At 37.1% G+C, this 22,083-nt stretch overlaps 1 protein-coding gene across 1 annotated transcript in view; it reads right to left on the bottom strand.

Moving 5' to 3' along the window:
* NR2C2 (nuclear receptor subfamily 2 group C member 2) overlaps nt 1-22,083 on the bottom strand; it is a 37,850-nt gene that overhangs the window by 13,724 nt on the left and 2,043 nt on the right. The window contains 13 exon segments of the mRNA XM_032120408.1: nt 1,439-1,578; nt 2,109-2,230; nt 2,499-2,676; nt 5,322-5,455; nt 5,872-5,965; nt 7,604-7,620; nt 7,622-7,678; nt 7,680-7,753; nt 9,500-9,679; nt 10,735-10,837; nt 12,039-12,239; nt 13,104-13,214; nt 20,375-20,458. Of these exon segments, the coding sequence (XP_031976299.1) occupies nt 1,439-1,578; nt 2,109-2,230; nt 2,499-2,676; nt 5,322-5,455; nt 5,872-5,965; nt 7,604-7,620; nt 7,622-7,678; nt 7,680-7,753; nt 9,500-9,679; nt 10,735-10,837; nt 12,039-12,239; nt 13,104-13,214; nt 20,375-20,434 (1,471 nt within the window). The 5' untranslated portion in view covers nt 20,435-20,458.

The following is a 22,083-nucleotide window of genomic DNA, read 5'->3' as shown; positions in this document are numbered from 1 at the left end:
CCACAAGTACAAGTTATAGAAAAAAATTCTTTTTTACAATTTTGATGCATGAGAACGTAAGTGGAACCAGCTTAAGGCTATAATAGCCCTACCAATTACTCCTCCCCAAACTCACTGCCTGGAATGGAGGTGGAATAGACAGCTCTGTGTATTCTGAAACAGATAAAAAGTAAAAGCCTAACTCTGCACAGAACATCCAGTGTGCAGGTTTCCCTACTGATATTTTCAACTTTTGCCTCTCTGTGCAGGAAAAGAGCAGCACTTTGTTGTATTTTGGGGCTCTCCAGGCTCTCTTAAATGACAAAACAACAAGCCAAGACCAACCAAAAAACAAAAACCCAAAACCAAAGCAAGAAAAAACCCTATATTTATTATGAAAGCAATTAAAGCATACTATCCATTTAAGAGTCAAATTTCCATCTAATTTACTTTATCATGATGAAGCTAATAAAGTAGATTAAAACTTGATTGTAGAACTATAAAATGTACAAAGTGGATAACTGGAAAAAACATTTAATATCCTTCAGCTCTAGAAAAATACGTCTCAGTAAAAACCTGTTTGCTAATTTTTGCTGTATGCACAATAATGACAGCCCAAAAAATTATTAAAAAATTGGTACCAAATAGTATTCTATAACTGCTTTTAACGCACATTTAAATTTAAGGTAGTTTTCATGTAATATACTGTATTTGCAGAGTTTAAAGCTGCTAGTATTGCTTCTTCCTCCTTTTAAAAATTAATATTATTTTCATGCTAATCAATCCTATTGACTGGAGGCATCCTTAAAGAATGAAAAAAAAGCAAGTATAACAGATTTTCATCCATCTAGAGATCATCATCCTTATCACCAGACCAACATTGGATTAAAAAATAAAATTACATAAATCTTGTTAAGAATGTCAAGAAAATAGGTTGCTTAATGCTTCAAGGGCACTTCAGAATACATTAATCATTACTGCATTACAGTAGTATTATACTATAGTATTATAACCATTATACTTGCAAAAATATGCTTGTTGTGATAATTGACAAATTCTGTGTTTTTCCACTGCAAAGAGGAGAAGGAAGGTTCTGGAAGGAAAAAGTCTGGTGTGGTTTGGAAGAGGACATCATTATTCTAAGAGGAAAAAACATATATCTGGATGGGAAGAAAACTCTCTGAGCACATCCAAGGCATATTTTAGGATGTATTGTCTTTCTCTATAATGTCAGTTAGGCATAGAAGACCCCATTTCCTTTATGGACACTTCTATCCCACAGATATCTCTGTGAGGTCAGTGCAACAAAATTGTAGATCACCAGGGGAAACATAATTATGCAAGAGAAAGCTTCACCTTCGCCTGGATCCTGGTGAACAATTCTGCCACTGATGGGGAAACACCTCATGAGCAATGTTATACAAACATCCCTGTATTGTTAGCAGGACTGACAACATACCTTCTTGTATGCTGTTCTGGAGATGGTTGACAATAGCTCCCAGGATAGTAGACAGACTCATCACCTGTGCACACTGTGCCAGGCCTAAGGTGAACAGTTCATTCCAGCAGGCACGCACAAGGCTTGTGTTACAGTCTTGCCTATAAACAGCAGAAAATCAAATGCTAGCTAGTTTGCATATCAGGTTGGTATTACCCTATGTAAAATTATGTTATTTATAACAATTAATAATAAGGATTAATCCTTATTAATTGCAAAACATTTTAGTAAAAGGCAGATATTAGCATATTACAAATATTTCAAGAAGCAAAATGAAATGATAGACAGACTACGGGAAACCATATCAGGTTGTCTGTGAAATGGTGTTCATCAATTCTTTAGTAAGATATAATAATCAAGTATTTAATTTCTACAAATTAATGCTTGCTTTTGATTTGGCTTTAGTTTCTGTAACCACAGTAATATCAGATATTGTAGTTATCCTCCCCTCTGCCATCTTCTATTTTATTCTTCAAAACAGAGAATATTGCATAGTCTTCACACATTTTAAATAGTTCATTAAAAATTAAACAGTATCATAACTAAAAAGTTCAAAATAGCTGGGAAGTGTTCAGATCAGTGTTTAAATTCATTCAAAGGCAAACAATTCAAACAGAGTATGTCCATTTACCCAAGAGCTTGAAATGCAGGTATGGACCTAGCCCAGTGCATAGAGAGGAAAAGGAGTCGTGATGCTGACTCACAGATGTAGTGTACATTAAGGTACTCTGGCATCGGACTGGGCATTGTCAGCTGCAAAAAATAAAAGTACAGTACAATACATATAGTTCAGACATAAACCAGTTTTTATCATCAATGGCATAACTGGCAAAAACAATCAAACTACTCTTATAGTCCACAATCAACAGTATGACAAGAAGCTGTCAAAGTAAAACTGTACTAAATAACTCATTACTACTGGCAAAGAATGCTAATTGGGAATACAAGACCAGAAATTATGTAGGAGCTCATACATCTTAAGCATTAGTTTGTTTAATAAGACATTTAAAGAAGCACGTACCTTAAATGTGACATGTGTATCTGTAAGTAGGGGTCCTTCCACTTCAATAATTGGTGTTGACTGATCTCTACTGATTACATGAATATTCCCTCCTCCTGTAGGATCCATCCCATCTGCCAAGTTATGAGCTGTTGTACCATCTGTGGTATTAAGTGCTTTAGCCAAAGTATCAAATGCCCTAAAAATAATAAATAAGTAAACAATGAAAGAGTGCTTCCTCAGACCTTAAAAAAATCATATTGCTCAAATGAAATGCTATAAAACCTACGCAAGAACTCTTTAGGCTGACACAAGGTCAGGCTTTTCATTACAGTTACATTACATTCATTACATTACATCCCTCTGTACTCTTTGGGCATTAATAAAAGGAATAGATGTGCCCACATATTGCTGGTAAAAGATCTCCCCTGTAAGGAAAGGATTTACTACTGTAAATCCTGCTCTGATAGTTTTATCCTAGTATTTGTACTAGTAAAGGGGTCTTGTGCTGTGCTGGTTTTGGCTGGGTTAGTTAATTTTCTTCACTGTAGCTAGTATGGGGCTGGGTTTTGGATTTGTTCTGAAAATAATATTGATAATATAGAGATGTTTTTGTTATGCAGAGCAGTGGTTGCACAGTGTAAAGGCCTTTTCTGCTTCTTGTCCTCCCTGCAGTGAGGAAGCTGGGGGTGCACAAGAAGTTGGGAGGTGACACATCCAGGACAGCTGACCCCAACTGATCCAAGGGATATTCCATACTCTGTGACATGGCACTCAGTATATAAAGAAAGGGGAAGAAAGAGGAAGTGGGGGGATGTTTAAAGTGGTGGCACTCATCTTTGGAAGTAAGAGTTACACGTGCTGGAGCCCTGCTGTCCTGGAGGTGGCTGAACACCTGACTTCCCATGGAAGGTAGGGAATGAATTCCTTTACTTTGCTTGTGTGTGTGGCTTTTGCTTCACCTATTAAACTGTCTTTATCTCAACCTGTGAGTTTTCTCACTTTGGCCCTTCTGATTCTATCCACAGTCCCACTGGTGGGGGGAGTGAGGGAGCGGCTGTGGGAGGCTTAGTTGTCCGCTGGGCTTAAACCACAACAGTCCTCTTACACATACCATTCACTATCCCCCCTTCTCACATGTTAGGTTGGGATTACCAGAGGCCAGATATACTCTGAAGAACAAAGACCCTGTCTTTGTCCCCATCCTTGATCTCCAATTTTTTGGAACACTGGAGAACAGTGTGGTTTTCTTCTAGACAATACACCTGAATTTCCTTTCCCTTAAGATGAAATATGGCCAGGCACTCCTGATCTCCCAGTACAGACAGAGCCTTAAAAGCGTTATGACAGTAAGACACAAGAGAGAGTGGTTCCTGGTCTCCTTTATACTCAAGCTGTTGCTGGAACATTACCCAAATAAATCAGTGTGAATTCTCTTAGGATAACAGAGCTTAGATGTAAAGAAGAATTTTGTGTTCCAATTTCATACCAGTGGAACAGTATTATGGTATAGTGCTGCTTTGACGCTTTTTTTGTCAAGATGGATTTTTGGTGGAGGGTTTTTTGTAAATTTTTTTCTGCTTTAAATAAAGAGTATGAAGTTGACATAAATTGACATTGCAGTGTCAAGTATTTTCAAATATTAATTCACTTCACTTGAAGAGTTTAAATGAAAGACTTAAGAGTTTTAATTAACGTCCTTTTTCCAGCTAGGACAAGGTTATTTTTTTGCAGTAGCCAGGAGGGGACATGGCTGGGGTCCAGAGGTTATTCTATACTATCAACCACAAGGGGAGGGGAGGGGCAGGAAAGGGACTCTCTCTCTCTCTCTCTCTTCAGAGGACAAGAGGTTTCTTCCACTTGGTGTAGTGGACAGAAGGGTCTGGTATTTGTTTATTGTTGGGGGCTTTTCCATGTAAATCGTTTCTTTGTCTTATACCTCTTGTTATTAATATTGTTTGCTATTACTGTTTCATTTTGCTGTTACTGTTTGTTTGCTAGTCTCATTGCTGTTTCCAGTAAATTGTTCTTATTTCAACCCATAATCTTTGTCTTTTATGCCTCCAGCTGGAGACGGAGGAGGGAGCAAGCGGCAGCATAGTTTAAGTGGGAACATTAACTTGGATAATACCATTCTTAAACCATGACAGTTAAGCTCCTTCTAAAAATCTTCTTTTTGAGAAACAGTGGACAGTTTTGGGTCCCAAGTATTTATCTTATTAACCTATCCTGCTAAATTCAACCTACCTGGCTCCCCCGGCAAAAACACACACACACAAAAAAATCCAACAAAAAAACTCCCAGCCTTGCAAATCCCAAGCTGTGCTGGAAATTTTAATATTCCATGCTCCTTTTTCACATATTTTTCATTAATAAAGAAAAGAAAGACTTCAAACTCTTTCTAAACCTACATTACCAGGAGATTTTATGGCAGAACAATCCCAAAAATAAATCTGCAGTAATACAGACCCCTAAAGAGCAGGGCTAAGGGCACAAGCATTTCACAGGAGACGCATACGTAAAACACACTTATGAAATAAGCACTGACATGTTGCTATTCTCAGAGTCTTTCAAGGTCACACACTAGTAATTTATTATTTTTCTAAGAATCAAATCTGGCCTAGCTTCAGAACACTACATTTGTAACACTGGACACAGTTCTTCACAAGAGGGTAAGAGCCAAATCTGATTTCTAAATAATTGGTTTTGTGTTTCAAAGTAGGGGCAATCTGGCAATCTGTACTGTGTCTGGTGTTACAATGCCAAATTCTTTTAATGAATGAGTGTAAGGACACACCACATAGAACACAAATTGCTAAATAAGGTGTAAATATAACTGCATACCGTGTAATCTCACTTGCAGATTGCTCTTCTTGTTGAACTTCAGAAGTATCTCCATTATTTAGTGACTCACTGAGATTAGCAAGAGATGTCACAACATTTGCTAGTGTTCCTAAGGCACCCTGGCTTGTTTCAGCCTAAAAAGGAAAAACTATATTAGTAAATCAAAATTATAATTATATATGATATATAATTTTCTCCCACCTTTAATATTTTTGTTCTTTTTCCCTTATGTGTCTTTTCCTTCCTCCTGAATGCATACAGGAAGAACAATGGCTCTCAATTATCTTTAAATCCTATTCTAATTATCAATCCTAGTCCCAGATGAGGCATCATATGGAGAACTATCTGTGGCTGACCTTCTGCAGAAATATGCTTGCCAAAAGAAGACATGATTCTGTTGATCAATTTATTACCTCCAATCGTATGGTTCTTCACACGTATCACAACCTTATCTTCTCAAGAACAACAACTATTTGAGACTATATACAATAGATAAAGTAATCTGAACGAATAAATAGATATGCTCAGAACTAAAGTGAGACAGTAATACCTTGGAGTCAGCAGCTAGGAGGACTGTACCATCATCTCTGATCAAAGGCTGCTGAATATTCACAAGCATTCCTGGATCAAGAAGACCAGCTGACCTGTTCAAAAGCAGAAGGCATCTGACAGTCAATAGTATTCTACGTTAATCAGACAAATGTTTAACAACCTATGGCAGCGTAAAAGGAATTGCTAGTTTTTAAATAAATAATTTAGTGAAGCTTACAGTTTATTCATCAGGACTTAAGTCTTTCTGAAACAGTTTCCAAAAAGTAGCTTGAAAGACAGAAAGACTGGATTATCTTTTGATTTCCTGTGCAAAACAATGACAACTGCTCAAATGCATATCCTCTCATTTGCTTTTTGTTCTGGCTTAGTCTGCTTTAAGGAAAGTTGTTGTCTTCTCATGCTCTCAGAAGTCACTTAGTAGCTCTAGTTTTACATTGGACTTGAGAGGAAGGCATAACTCTGCATTCCAAGCTAGACAATGGACAGCACTGAAAAAAAGTCAAAAATATTTTTACATTCCAAAATATAGTCAGAAACAGTCATGTAATCAAGGCCTGCATAAAATCTCTGCTGCCTTTACTTCTGCTGCTTTTTGACCAAACATCCTTCCCCTCTGCTGTATCTAATTTATGGAGACAGTGGAAAGTCTTTGCAGTCAGCAAGTTTATTTGCTACTTATGTGATGCTCCAAGTGTCCATAACACAATACCAATGCACATAACACAGGTGCAGGCTGCAGGACATTACAGTATAAGGGGTCTGACACTAACAGCTATCATTGTGAACAAGCACAGGCAGCAAATTATCACGCATTATGCAAATCTGAATCCTACATAAATAACAGAGTGGTACTTAATGACTACAGTATTGTTTATAGGTCTGTAATGGATCTGTAGCTCAAGGAAATTTCTAAAAAGCAAATGTGTCTATACTTCTTTCAAATGAGAACACTTAAAAACAATTCTCCAAGAAACCTGCAGCCCAAACTTCCTAAATGCAGTGTAATCTGTTCAACAAAATTATGTATATAAAAAAATTAAACACATGCGCACACACACACCTATTTGAAGACTGAATAAAAAAATCCAGTTTTTTAGGTGGTTCTCAACCATTCATAAACTACAGTTTAAAAAATGTTGTATTTAACCTAGACTTCTTTTTTATTCTATTCAGAAAAAACCAAATCTTGCCTTTGTAATGATGTGCCTTTCCACACCCACTACTTATGAAAAACATCTGAGAGTGCAGGAACCATCTTGGAGTATATTCCATATAGTAAAAGGAAACTGCTGTTCTGCTGTTGTTGAAATCAGTCTCTCGGGATCTGAATCAGCAGTCACTGAGTCTCCTTAACTACTGTCTTTAGGAGAAGGAAGCCCGGGTCTGCCACCTGCAGATTTGATTTCAGAGAAGCGCTAACCCTGAATACATTAGTTTTATGCATCAGCATTAGCCTACATGCTTTCTGCTTGAATATCATTCACTTGCTCTGCCTCTGCTCTGACCTGGCTCTACAAGAGCCAGCTCTAAACTGAAAACCACATACCTGTACTCAGACATGAAAACTTATGTGAGAAGCAGAAGCTGCATTGGCCTTGGTAATGGAAACAGATTGATGTGTGCATAAGAGTTCTTTCTGTTCCCTCTGAGAGTAGAGGAGAGAAAGGTGTGACTGCAAAGTAATATGCACAAATAACATGAAAGAAGATGCATGGAACTGAGGTACTCACCGTGTCCCATCTTTATCCTGCCACAAATGTTGGAGTTGCTATTAGAGGGCTTCGAAGATCTTTTCTTATATAGATTCTTTTCAGTAGAAGCTGCACAGTTGGTTGGTTTTTCACGCTGCACATCAAAAGGCTTTCTTTCACTTTGAACCGCTACGTAAAGATAGAACATTCAGATTTGAAAGGAAATAATTCAAACAAAAAATACAAAAAGTAGGTAAAATTCCTGCAGTTATGATGGTGTACCAGCTCAATGCAAAACTGGAAATTTAATACCAAGAGTGAAGAAACACAGGCTCTGATGTTACTGTATCTGTGAGTTATGTATATATTTATATATACTTTTAACTAAGAAAGCCACAGATTGATTTTTGCTTCAAGTTTTGCTGAACTGGAATCAAATATTGCTCCTTTTTTTTTGGCATTTTATAAGATGGAAGTTTCTGCAGTTCTGTTTCAATTTGTTGGGTTTTTTTTTTTAGAAGCAGAGTTATATCTAAATGTTAGGCACATTCCTACTCTGGATGACACCAAAACAATGCAAACCCAGAAGGAGCCCCTGAAAAAGTCAAGAGAGGCATCTCTAACCTGAGAGATGCAGGTTAATTCCTTGAGAGGATACTCTCTGCATGACATACACTTCACTCACATCCATTAATTGCACCCAGTCAGGGAAGAGTGTTCCAAAACTAACCCTTTCATTATCTCTAATATTTATACTTGAGAATTGAAACAAACTAAATTCAGTCTCTGAAGTGCCAAACTAGTGTAGCAAATTGTTTAATAAAAATAGTAAGAATCAGTTACTTTGTAACTTTTAAAGAAAGTGAAAAGTGTATCCTTATAATATTAAAACACTATTATTAAACATATTACAGAAAGTCATCTTCATAACCAGCAAGGAGTTACTTAGTTCCTGATTTTATTTTGCTAATATTGTTCCTATCAGCAAAATATAGGGGCTTAAAGCTGGTATATCAAATTTGTTGGCGTGATGGATACGTAATTATTAATCAGAAACCTGACCCAAAGTCAGTGAAGTCAATAAACATATACCCTCATCGTACTGGGCTAAGAAAGGTTTACTTTCTGGAACTCCAGCAGCTTTTCTTGTACAAACGTCTTGTCTTATATTCAGCACATTGTGTGCAAAGCACCAGAATCATCACAACAGGTCTGGAGTTTCAGAGTGATACAACAATTATCTCCCTATTTACAGCCTAAAGTTCTGCCTCCCTTGAACTCAGTGGTTGGAATTTTCCTGCTTAGATCAGATCACAAAACAACCTCATAACAGTTTCACAAAGTGCTAAATTCAAGAACAGGTAATACAAACTGAAAACAAAATAAATTGAAACAAGTGTTTTGGCTGCTAGCACTGGAAATGTATGAAGTACTGCATACAAACATGAAAGCATATTTTAAAACATATGACAGTTTATACAGTGCCTCATAGAAGCTCACAAATAACCAAATTAACATAAAAATTTTAGAAGGGGAGAAAAAAGACTAACCACTTCCATCACTGGTTGAAAAAGCCACAAAAATAATCTGGTAGGAAAGCAGATTCTCAAACCAGAATATTAGACGCAGATTCGTGTCGATCCGTGTCCAAATATTTTGTATTATAAACGTACAATGTGTTTCTAACATGCATTCTAATTGAGGCTGTAACTGGGCTCCTCAAAGACAACAGTACCTGGAGACGTGGTTCAAAACAAACCACTACTGCACCTCAGACATAAAATGGTGATGAAAGAAAGGTGCACTAGACACTGCCAAAAAGCTCTGTTTCCTGTGAGCAACATATACCAAAACAGAGAGAACACACTAGAAAGTAGTAGTCCACATATTTGTTATTCAGTAGGCACAGTATCACATTGAGTACTTAACACTCACATTCCATTTTCATGCCCATCTCTAGACATTTCTTAAGCCTACAAAACTGGCATCGATTCCGATGGTGTTTATTGATGATACAGTCCTGGTTGCTACGACAACTGTAGGTCAAATTCTTCCTTACACTCCTTTTAAAGAAACCTTTGCATCCCTCACAACTGACAGCACCATAGTGACGACCTAGGAAACATATATATTGTTACCAGGTGGAAATTACTTATATTTTAGCATAGAAATATTTATTTTAAGCAAGTAAAACACTAAGTCAACCTTTAAATTTGTTTTGTATCTGTACCAAGCTTTTGGACCATGAAAGCATTATTACAGTCTCACAAGATATTTCTGGTTTACCTACTGTCAGGGGTTTTGGTGAGAGAGTGGAGAGAAGAGAGGAAGGCTAAGCCTATGTTTGAATGTGCAGTCGATGAAGGGGTAGCTCCCATTCTGCCTAAGTACAGACATAATTCTCTCTGCTGTTACAGACGATAGGATACATTTAGAGAATGTACTGGCTAAAAGCTCAAGTAATTTCAGAAAACAAGTAATTTTACAACAAAATTTAAAATGCAATCTTCATTTAAATTTCCTGTCTATATCAATCATGGTACTGTTTTTTATTACATAAACGCTTAAAGAAGTAAAAGAAAGTGAGAAAAAGAGACAGAAGGGTGTCTTCTCTCTAGCATGAAAGCACAGTACACTCCCTTGACTAATACAGAAATTTTATCTTGAGACTCATTGTTAGTGCATGGATCTGGAACACTGAGGATTCACGTGATCTCTACTTGCCTTGTTTTGTGATAGTAGTAGAACAAAATCTACCAGGAAGTGTTAAGTTTGTTAGAGAGCACTAAGAAGCATTTTCATGGAGTAGTTAGACTTTTTTAGGTGACATGTTTATTTCATGGTTGCCCATCACTGTGGGGAATTTGACTACATGCTTCAAGTAGTCTTTTTCCATTACCAGGAGCTATTTAGTCATTATTTTATCTTTCAGCCAATTTATCATATGCTTCAGTTCAAGGAAAAAACCCAATATTCTTCCAAGCAGAGTTTGGCTATTTTTTGTGTATAGATACACAAAATATATATTTTGTATATTTTTCCATTTAAAAACCCAATTGCTTTTGCCATCAGCATAGCTAAAATCAGTTAAAGCACATGAAGAATCATCTCTTCATCCCAGTCATCCTTTCAAGCAAGTTTCTTCAATACCACTTTGTATGCTTCCTTACCTGATGCTTTATCACCACAGACTACACAATATTCTACTACCTGCGGCCGCTGAACATCAGTTTTTCCTAGCAGACGTTCCACTGAAGCGGAGTCTGTCACTATCTAAAGCAAAATTCCAGAACAAAAAGATGTAATTAGCCAGACATGAAGGTAAGGAGCTTTGCCTACAGAACAAGATTGGTGTATCAGCTAAGAAGAGGGGACTGAATTTATGAGTAAGTATGACATGAAATCAAATTAAGTAGTACAAAATGCAATTTAATGGGAGTTCTTACTCTCAATAGTTCTTACTCTCAACCGAGACTTTTGAAACAGTCATATCAAAACAAATTACAAATAAAACTGCTAGCTTTGTTCAGCACAAATGTATCCTCACTTGTGCAATCAACAGTATTTTTCCCTTCTTGCAAATACTCTCAAACAGCTGCTATATTTTAGCCAAAGACAGTTGGCTTTCAGATGCTGTTACCATCTACCTCTTCTCTAGCTACTATCAGAGGGGATTGCCTGGCGCTGAAATCTATCATAGAAAGAGTTTAGCTTCCAAAGGCCTTGGATTCCAAAACTTTTGTTCTGAACATTCCATTTAACCAAGAAAAAAATTAAAACCCCCACCCCTCTGTAATGTCAGATATCCTATTTAGCATGGAAAAATGAATTTTAAAAGACTGTTATTACAATTTAAAAAATATTTATGTAAAAATGACTCTTCTTCCTTTAAAATATTCTCCATTGTAACAGTAACAAGAGGGACCAGGCACTTTTTCTTTTGTTTCATTCTTTTTTTTTTAAGACTGCTAGGAAGAAATCTCAAATTTCACTAGGGGTAGATTATTGTTTACATCATTGGCTTTGCAAAGCTCCTGTTGGTGTAGATTATGCTCAAGACCCACAAAAAAACATACCAGAGGACAGCTTCTGATCTAAATGGCTTTATTGCAATGTCTTGATACTGAATGTAAACTATGAACTCATGTAAATTTGCTCAGGTGAGTTTTATCTCTGTGTATCTGTGAATCTTGAGCAGACTGAGAAATCCAGGCACTTCTCACAAGCCCTATCTTAAGTACTCACTTATGTCTTTGGAACTTGAATGAGAACACACAATGAGGGATGATGAGTGCAATGGAGAACGTAAAGACTGAAAGATTTATGATTGAACAATGAAGCCTAAAATTAGTATGTCTGATCCATGTCATGAGAAAACTACTGCAATTGGTCTTACAGTGATTTAGACTTAATTTAGAAACAAAAAAAAAATTAAAACCAAAATTTCATGGTTTATCTAAACTACTGTATTTACCTGAATTCTGCCCGGCACAATGTTGTCTGTGGTGGCAAAGATAAGCTGTTTGGCATTAGATGTCTCAGGTGCTGCCAAGATCACCTTTCCTGCACCAGTTCCATCTGGACTAGCTAAAATGAACTGTTGCTTTGGAGACACAGCTGAATCCACTGCTGTCACTATTTGAATTTTCTGACCTGTTTGCTGATCTGTCACAATCTGTAAAATATTGAAGAAATTAATGACCACAGTAAATTTTATGTTTTAAAACCTTTCTTTCCATCTCAGAATTATATCAGTGAAAAATTATGAAGCTCTGGCCAATTTTTTCTTATAAATGTCACTAAGGAGATTTTCTCCAGTTAACATTTACCTATGCATTTTTTCCCTACACATTTTATGTAAGATGTTACTCCCTAAAGTTATCAACAAAAGATGGAATCAGGCAGCCTTATTGTTTCACCCTCTGATTCTCAAGATTCTCTTATGATGGAAGGTTTCTGTTTCTGATACAGTTGTCTGGTAGCATGATCTCTATTTTGCCTGGTAGAGTAACCATATCAATATGCACAAGTATTTCATTAAAATTTAGTAAGTCCTATATAATTTGCCACTGCATACATTCTGGTACATTAATGACATCTTTTTATTATCTACTGTTAACAAAGAGCCACTGTGCAGCCTTCCCGAAGGCCAATTTTGTGCTGAATAGGTCAATCTCCTACTGGCTCCTAAATAAGTGGGAGGAAGAATGTACCTGGAGGTGATCTCTGATGTTCTGTTGATAATGTCTGACCCTTTGCTGTGGCCAGGGCTCAGGAGATTTGCTTGTGTAGACTAGGTTTAACCCCTGTAAATACTCCTGACTGGCTACACCATCAATGTAACTATTGTATACAGCCATTTGGTCAGCACAAATAAATGCTGAGGGAGAAAGAATTTTGGTTTTCACTAAAAATGATCTGTTCTCACGAAACTTAAAGGAAGTATTCCATAGTCTTTAGCATGCTTTTGCATAAAGCTAAGTGGGAGGAGGAGAAAAAAAGAGAAGATGTGATAGTTGGTTAATTAATGGATTTTTACCTGAATGCGTTGTGGTGAAGCTACAGAGGAGTCTGTGGAAATGATCTGGATACGCTGGGAAGGGCTGGTCATCACTGGTGATTCAGATAGCGAAGTCTGAACAGTCGGCACCTGGAAATAACACACAGAATTTTAATTCACTCTTAAGGTATTGAACACTTTAAAAAATACCTATATTTTAAAAAGATCAGATAGCCCTACAGTATAGAATCTATATTTACTGGAAAGGTTACAGTCATTAAACCAACTTGGATCTGCTTTCAATGAATTATCAGAATATTTTCTTTTTCTGGAAATGGAGTGAACCTCACAAAACCAAACCACCACTACCACCACCACTCTGTATGATCCTTTAGCTTACTGAAATGCAGAAATACTTTTTTTCAACTTTTGATTATACATGTCTCATTTTTTGCTTCTGTAAAAATCAAATACATCATATATAAATAATGTAAAATGTTAAGTAGTTCCCCTTTTAGTAATTTTTAAGTACTTTTGAATGACAGAGATTAACTTTGGCACTACTTCTGAATACTACTGTTTCTTGTTCTATTCCATATCATTCTAGAGTACCAAACTATAATCCAAATCTAGTTCTGGATACCCAGAAAAAGCTTGAAAAACAGCCCTCACAAAGCTGTTTTCAGAGCAAAAATGTTAAAATGTTGAATTAAACATGCAAGATAACATATAGATTGGATATTGGGGAGAAATTTTTCCCTGTGAGGGTGCTGAGGCCCTGGCAGAGGTTGCCCAGAGAAACTGTGGCTGCCCCTGGATCCCTGGAAGTGTCCAAGGCCATGCTGGATGGGGCTTGGAGCACCCTGGGATAGTGGAAGGTGTCCCTGCCCATGGCAGGGAGTTGGGCTAGACATTCTTGACGGTCTCATCCAACCCAAACCATACTGTGAACCTGTTATCTGCAGTAACATGTCCAAAACCAGGATGGTCACAAGTTGTTTTTATTAAATCCTCTTTTAAGCAATCTTGGAATTATATCAAAACTTGTACAGCTGGACAATAGGGTAGTGTCAATTTTAGCTTGCTTTGAAAAATCTTTGTTTAATATACAGAGAATAAAGAAAGAAAAAACAGTTTGGATAGCAAGGAACATGGACTACAGTCTCTTTGGGGAAGAGGTATTAAAATACACTAGACTTAATGAAGCCACACCATTCTACTCCCCTATTGCCTGTACCATAAGTTGTCCAATATGCTGTAAAAGTATAATCTAAATTGAACATACAATCTCTAATTATCTTTAATACACAGGTCACAGAAGTTGCATGTTAAATGAGGAAAATACACAGGAGAGATGTAGAATTAGAGGAGTCTTCTAATTATTGGACTATTCAAAGCTTTCAGCTGCAGAAAACAATATACCTAGGTGAGAAAAAAGACTCCCAAAAATCCAGACTCTTAGAGGACACTTTAATTGATGATCTTCTTCTACCCCAAATTATTAACTAAGCTATGCACCCTTTAAAAGGTCTAAATTAGAGCAAGAAGGTCTTTTTAAACTGTTTTACAGTTGTTTAGTTGTAGAATCCTTAGCCTTTCTTTGATGCATCTTCAAACCTTACACCACAATGTACTGCAGGCAGCTTGGAAATAAAAATAGTCTATTCTTCCATGTTGTTCACGGAGAAAGACAGAAAGACAGACAGACAGACAGCTAGCTATAAGGTACCTGCATGGAAATTCTTTAAACATTTTTGAACTAAACAACCACGTCTTTTTCTGGGTTTGCAAAGTATGTTCAACCTGAACCTCCTGTGACACAATTTGAGGCCATTTCCTTTTGTCCCCCACCTGGCTCCACCCTCCTGTCAGGGAGTTGTAGAGATTGAGAAGGTCCCCCCTGAGCCTCCTTTTCTCCAGGCCAAACAAACCCAGGTCACTCAGTCACTCCTCAATGACTGACTCTCCAGACCGTTTTCCAGCTCCTTTGCTCTTTTCTGGACATGCTCCAGCCCCTCAATGCCTTTCTTGCAGTGAGGGGCCCAGAACTGACCCCAAGATTTGAGGTGTGGCCTCACCAGTGGCCAGCACTGAGCGATAATCACTACCCTGGTCCTGCTGGCCATGCTGTTCTTGATCCAAGCCAGGATGCCATTGGCCTTCTTGTGTGACCTGGGCACACCCAGCTCACACTCAGCCACTGTCAACCAGCACCTGCAGACTCTTTCCCATTGAGTGGCTTTCCAGCCACCCTGCCCAAAGCCTGGAGTGCTGTGTGGGGTTGTGGTAACAGCAGGACCCAGCCCATGGCCTTGTTGAACCTCACACTATTGGCCTCGGCCTCAATCCTCTCATCCAGGTCATCCATAAAGATATGAAACAGAACTGGGCCCAAAACTGAGCCCTGAAGAACCCCACTAGTGACTGAATACTGGATGTGGCACCATTCCTCACCACTCTCTGGCCCCAGTTCTTAACCCAACAAAGATGCACCTGTCCAAGTCACGGGCTGCAGCCTCTCTGGGAGAATGCTGGGAGACAGTATCAAAGGCTTTGCTGAAACACAGGTGGTCACATCCACAGCCTTTCCTTCATCCACTAGGTGGGTCACCTCATCATAAAATGAGATCAGGTTGGTGAGGCAGGACCTGCCTTTCCTAAACCCATGCTGGCTGGGCCTGATCCCCTGGTCCTGTGTGTGCCATGTGAACACACTCGAGATAATTAATTTCGAATTAGCAAAGTTGAAAGGAAAATCCATCAGATTCCCTGTAGAGCATCTTTAGCCTTAGAAGTTCATTCCACAAAAAAACATTCTTATCAGGCTGCAGTGAAAGCTGGCAAATGGATGAAAACAGAAGATATTTTTAAGTTCTTCAGAAGTTAAATTTGTTAAAAGTTATAGTACATGAAATTTTGAGAAAGTGACCATGTACTTGACAGGTTTTACAACAATAAACTTATAAACAACAATAAACCAATTAACAACAATAAACAGCAAAATCCAGTGGACTTTCACTACAAAAGTTTCTGCAGCAAATGAATAATGTAGGTGTCTAAGGAGCATTAGTATTTTAATCTAATTTCAATGACTCCTTAGCACAGAAATGTGCTCACTATTGAAATTAGGCAATTTACTTGACAGAAAACACAATCATCTATTGTACATCTCTCTAAAAATAGTATCTATACATAGTTACCTACAAGAGTGTATTTACAGAAGGGGTGCAGTGTAAATGTTAGGCCAACTAACTGTGATCTAGTGTAGAAGAATTATTTGGATCTAAAATACAATTGCTTGGGCTCTCAAACCAGTAAGTATCACTAGCAATAATGTCATATGCTGAAGTTTATAGAAATTAATAATGATTTGCCTTAAGTGACATAGAAGATCTGCACAAAGCTCAAGCAATATAAAAATACGCTTAAACACATATGTATCTACCTTTTTTGTCATTAAACTAAAACCAAGTATTTGCCAATTAAGTGCTTTTGAAGGCTGGCAAAATTAAATTTGGTTTCTTCTGTTTAAATTATTAATATTTTTCCCATTTTATAATGGAACTCAAATCAAATCAGAAAGATTTATTTTTCTATAGATATTTTTCCTAATGAGTATCTTTAGCTATTAAATTAATAATAGGCTTTAACAAAAAACATATGTCCAATTATATTTCTTTCACAGGTGTAAGAGATATCTAAAAAAAGTTTCAGTTACTCTCTTTGGAATGAGCTCTCCTGACCACTTGGGTCCTTTGTAGAATGGCAGATCAAATTCGAATTTACCACTAGAAGAACTCTAGTTTAACTGCCCTAATAGGATGCCAGTGCAAGACCTTTTATAGCACATAAAAAGTCGCGGAAGAAGCTGCACCTGGCGTATCTGCATGCTAAAGAAAATCTCAGACCAGGTCTCACATAACACCCCATGCTTTTATTATACCATCAGCTATGCCACATGTGGTAACAGTCTTCAGTTCAGAGGCTGACAAACTGCTTAAACCCGGCAGCATCTCCTTGCTCCCATGTGCACTTTGTGTGAGATACCTCTCAGGCTCATGCTACGTCTGGGTCTTTTACCGTTAACAGGAACTTGAGAAAAGCTGTATTTGAACCAAATATTGTTTGAGACGACTTTGCATCAAAGCTCCACCTTGAAAAATCATCAGAAATGAGCAAGTGGCCAATGATAGCAGTAAAATATTAAAGGGTCTTATGTCACACTTCATTAATTCTTAAAACAAAGTAAAAACTTATTCCATCAAAACAACAGTGTTTCCACTCTCCTTTTCCAGCACACTGTCTTAATCTAGACCAAAATCTGAATTGCTGAACTATTTATGATGTAGCATATCAGAGATGTCTGAAGAGGGTCAAGAAAATATTTTATGTGACAAAGACATCCATATTTTTTGAGCTCCATGGCAAAACATGCTTTCAGAAAGGCTCAAGACTTTGATAGTTTCCTATCAGGATACTGAGGAAATCGAAAGCAACTGAAAATTCTCTAGCAATGCAGCTGTCATAAACAAGATCCAGGAAGCACAGGGCTCAATAGTCACCTCATGTGACTCTCTCCCTATAGCCTCTGATGGGAAAAAGGATGCACCAGGAATAGTTTGTGGTAGTTTGTGGCTGTCAGAGAGCTGGCAGAAGACAGTTTTAGCAACTACTAAAAATTATTACTGGTCACACCAGAGCTGCTGTTGGAAAGATGAAACTGCCCTTATTTCCAGCCCCCCCGCCCCAGCTCTGTTTAAAATTTTTTAAAATTTTGCATTAAAATCACAGGTACTACACAGGGAATGCACCTCTACTTCAAAACCAAACACATTTTTCTTGAATGGTGTTCAAGTCAAATCTAAGTTGGTGCTGGAACTGAACCTAGGCCACTTGTATACTGCACAGTGACAGTACTAAACAAATACTTGAGAAAAGCAGCATTACGTATTTTTGCATTAAGGCTTAAGTATTTTTTCTGCTTTTCAAAAGCTGCTCAGGATGAGGAGAAACTGCTGAAATTCCCTCCAAACCCCCTAGCTGCTCTCTGTTCTTTAGTTTCATGAACTGTAAGTAATGGCAACTTCAAACACTAAAAATGGAACTCTAATCCAATCTGTTCAGAAATGCACAATTGGAAAAAAAATTAAACAAGCAACACTTTATAAAGCAGAAGCAAGCAAAAGCAGTGAAAACATTTGAAACCATTAAAAGAACAATTTTTAAAAGTCCTAAAAATAGAATAAGTACAAAAATACATGCAATACTGGAGCACACTTAGCAACTTCTGTGATACATTCAGTTTCATGAAAAACAAAGCTGATGAACTATTGCTCAAGAAAGAGAAACAACATGTAGCCTACTTGCATGCCAGTCTGATTTGGCGTTTGGCATCATAGTTCTCAGCAAACCCATGCACACTACATATGTGGCAATTATATTGAAAAAGTGATGCAGATACAGCTAAAGCTGCTAATATTTGCATTAGGTTATCCGGTTTGCAACTTGTCTCTCACAGCTCATAACCTGAAATTCAGGGCATGATCAATGACTCCCTTACTCCATTTAATTTTCATCGATAAAAAATATGATACTCTGCAAATCTCTCATTTTTTAAAGCCAGTGCCAAGTTTGATTCTACATTTTTTCTAAGATATGGTGAGTACAAATATGGAATTTTAGCATATTTCAAGGAAACTAGTAATTTATTTACCTGTATTACCTGATGGAAGACACAAATAGCAGGCAGCCAGCCAGCCATTCATAAGGAAATGATTCAGTATCAACATGGTCATAGTATTAATGAATTCCTAACAAGATAGTGCTGCTTACAACTGGTTTTCCATGAACAAAGTTTTCATGGTGTTATGCAGTGGACAGGCATATAATTTAAGCAGCAGCTGAATACTATAAAGAGATGAAGCCCTCTATTTACCCACCGGCCAGGAAGAAATCACAGAGCTTCATACACTCTTGAGATGGAGCGATCTCTCCAGTGGCAAGATACAACCATCACACTATGTTACCACGGTGCATTTCCTGCACGAGGAATTACAAATGTCACATATTTTATGTGCTTTAGATGTTATTACAGCACCCAAGTTCTACCAAAATAGTATAAAGTCTGTCAGTATTTCTATTGCAGGTTTCTATTTCAAAGTATATTTGGAAGTGTTTTTTAAAAATGCAGCTTGCCAAATTCATACCTGGTACAGAAAACTAGAGCGAAAAATCTCTTGTCGGTTTTCACTGTGAAACTTAGGAAGCTTTTTTAAACTATTCCACAGATGTTACTTCCAGGACACTCACTAGGCCATTTTCCATGCTAAAAAGAACAAAATTTCTTTTTTGAAAAAGTACTTCTGAGTAGGGAATCTCAAATCCACTTCTAAAAACATAATTAAACTTATATTTTCTTCTTACATAGAGCTTCTTCTTGAACTAAAAATATGTTTTAATATACAGGTGTAATTTTAGCTCAATAGGTGAAAGGAAACTCCAAACTAATGTCTGAAAAGTGGCCTTATCTATAGAGGTCTCTCAGCCCATTTGCCCTTTATTATTTTTTAAATCCCTTAATTATGTAACCGTACAAAAAAATCACAGCAAACTTGAAGGATATTAAACGGAGTAATTTTAATCAGACAAAAGAACCAGTTTATTTTTTGACTGAAATTTTGCATAGTGAAGGAGATAAATAAATTATTTTCTATGGCCATGAATACTTGCAGTTTATGAGTTGATTTAAAATTTTCAGCTGTTGATCATCCAAGCTGCAGTGAATATGCATCAAGACATCACTTAATATCACTTTAAGTAGGTTTTGTGCTTTTTTTCTTTTAAATGTAGGCACAAAATATAAAACCTGATTTAAATTAACCACCTTACTGTAAATTCAATCTAGCACATACGTAAAACAGGTAACTTCAAACGCTGTGGTGGATCTAGATTACAATTCAAATTAGGAGCAAAAGCTTTCCATGTCCAAAATGGTCAATCTAATGATCAAATGACAAGAAATTTTGTTGTATTAATTTTTTAAACAATTTATAATACAGCCAAGTTTCTCTATAGCTCATGTTGAACTTCCTACTTGCATTCCTAATACGGGGGACACCAGAACAAAGTAGGGTGAACAAAATACATCCCAGTTGCACTGGTTTCATGCTTGTCCTCAACTGTAAAGCAACACTTTTCTATAAAGATCTTCTGTTCAGTTCATGCTTAACTGTAAACAGCAGGAACGCCCTAATATGTTTTTAATTTCAAAATCTCATATACCAACTGTTGTGATATCATCTGTCACTCACCTCAGCCACCTGCTGAGTCTCCACTACCTGCTGAGCCAGCACCTCCATATTGGTTGCCATGGTGAAACAAGACCATTAGAGAACCTGTTCGGAAAGATGCCAGCAACTTCCATCAGGCACAAAAGTTTGGGTTTTTTCTTATTAGTAAAGAAAGTTCTGCTATGACTTTTTGAAAATCTACAATTCTGCTTGATATATCTGGCAAATAAGAGAAGATGCCATTGATGTGTGCGTGTGCACACATACATACACACACTCATATATACATATATGGGACATGCATACTGGAACCATGCTGTTCACACTGCTGAGGTACAGTTATTCTTTTACTTTATTAAGCCTCTAATATACTATTTTCACTCTATTATTTAAGCTGTAAAAAAAAGATGTTAATTTCATAAATGAGAAAGGACCAATTGCAAAGTCAAGAACTAATGCAGTTTGTGGAATTCACAGATCTCAAAGGTGCTTTCCTCAGCTCACGCAGGAGAAACCTTAACAGTTAAACTGCTTCTACACCACATGCTGAACCAGGGAGCAGCAAGCTAAGAATGCTGGTTTGCACAAAATTTTATCAAGTCATTCCGTCAAACTGCCGTGTTCATCCATATTCTTAAGAGCAATCTTACACAATAAGGGAAATAAACTGTTACATCTAAAATGTATCTTCCATTATTTAAACTATTTCTTTATTATAATGTGATACTATTATCACAATGAGAAGAAAATACTACAGAATCATTTTATCCTATTCGGAGTGACTCCACCTTCAACTTTAGGGGTTAAAAAAATCCCCAAAAAACAAAGTAATCAAAGACAAAGAAACATGAAAAAACCACTTCCAACATATTTTTAATTATCATTATTTGGGGTGTGTTTCTTCCAAGGTAAATTTAATTAAGATTTCCAATTAATGCATTCAGTTTTTAAGTGTGACTTGCTAATTACAGGGCCAGACTTCAGATTCTGATCCAGGTGTAAGTAACGAAAAGGCGTTCCTGAATGCTGGCCCATTTGATATTTCATTGGAAACCTCTGCTTGTAATTGCAAAGCAATCATTTAATATAAAATTTAAAAATACAGCAAACAATAGCAACACCCGTAACAGAGAAATGTATGCATGTCTCCAGCACCAACACGTTCAAATGTAACTTCTACAAAGCTAACATTGTTAAATACATCAAAATAATCATTAAAAGGATTCACTTATATTATGACAAATGTGAAAATAATTTTGTATATGTCAAGTAAAGATGATTTGTAACAATGCATAATCAAAGGTGAGACATCCCCATGGAAATTTTATCTATGCTAGTTTCTCCTACAGCTTGTCATTATTTTATTCAAGTGTTGCACTTGCACGTTAAGTCTATGAACCATTTCCACCAAACCCAGCTTATGGATGGTTTCTCAGTCGTTCAGTGATTCCTTTTCAGTGTTTTCTCTTATTTTCTTTTATATTCAGCAAGAAGCACAACAAACATAACCATATGCTCATAACATGTTGTTTTCTCAGTGCTTTATGATGACAGAAGCCCTGCAGATGAGATATTTTGTTCCTAACAGTACTTTTCCAAGACACAAAGAAGTGCTTGCTGTAGAACGGCTCAGACAGATGTGCTGTTGTTGGTGCTATCCACCAAGGCTTTTTGTACTTTCGACCTTCACAAAAGAACCTTAAGATGAGGCTATCTGATCAAATCCGGGT

Source organism: Corvus moneduloides, chromosome 11, assembly GCF_009650955.1.
Source record: "Corvus moneduloides isolate bCorMon1 chromosome 11, bCorMon1.pri, whole genome shotgun sequence".
Taxonomy (NCBI): domain Eukaryota; kingdom Metazoa; phylum Chordata; class Aves; order Passeriformes; family Corvidae; genus Corvus; species Corvus moneduloides.
This window is presented reverse-complemented; position numbering and strand designations above follow the sequence as displayed.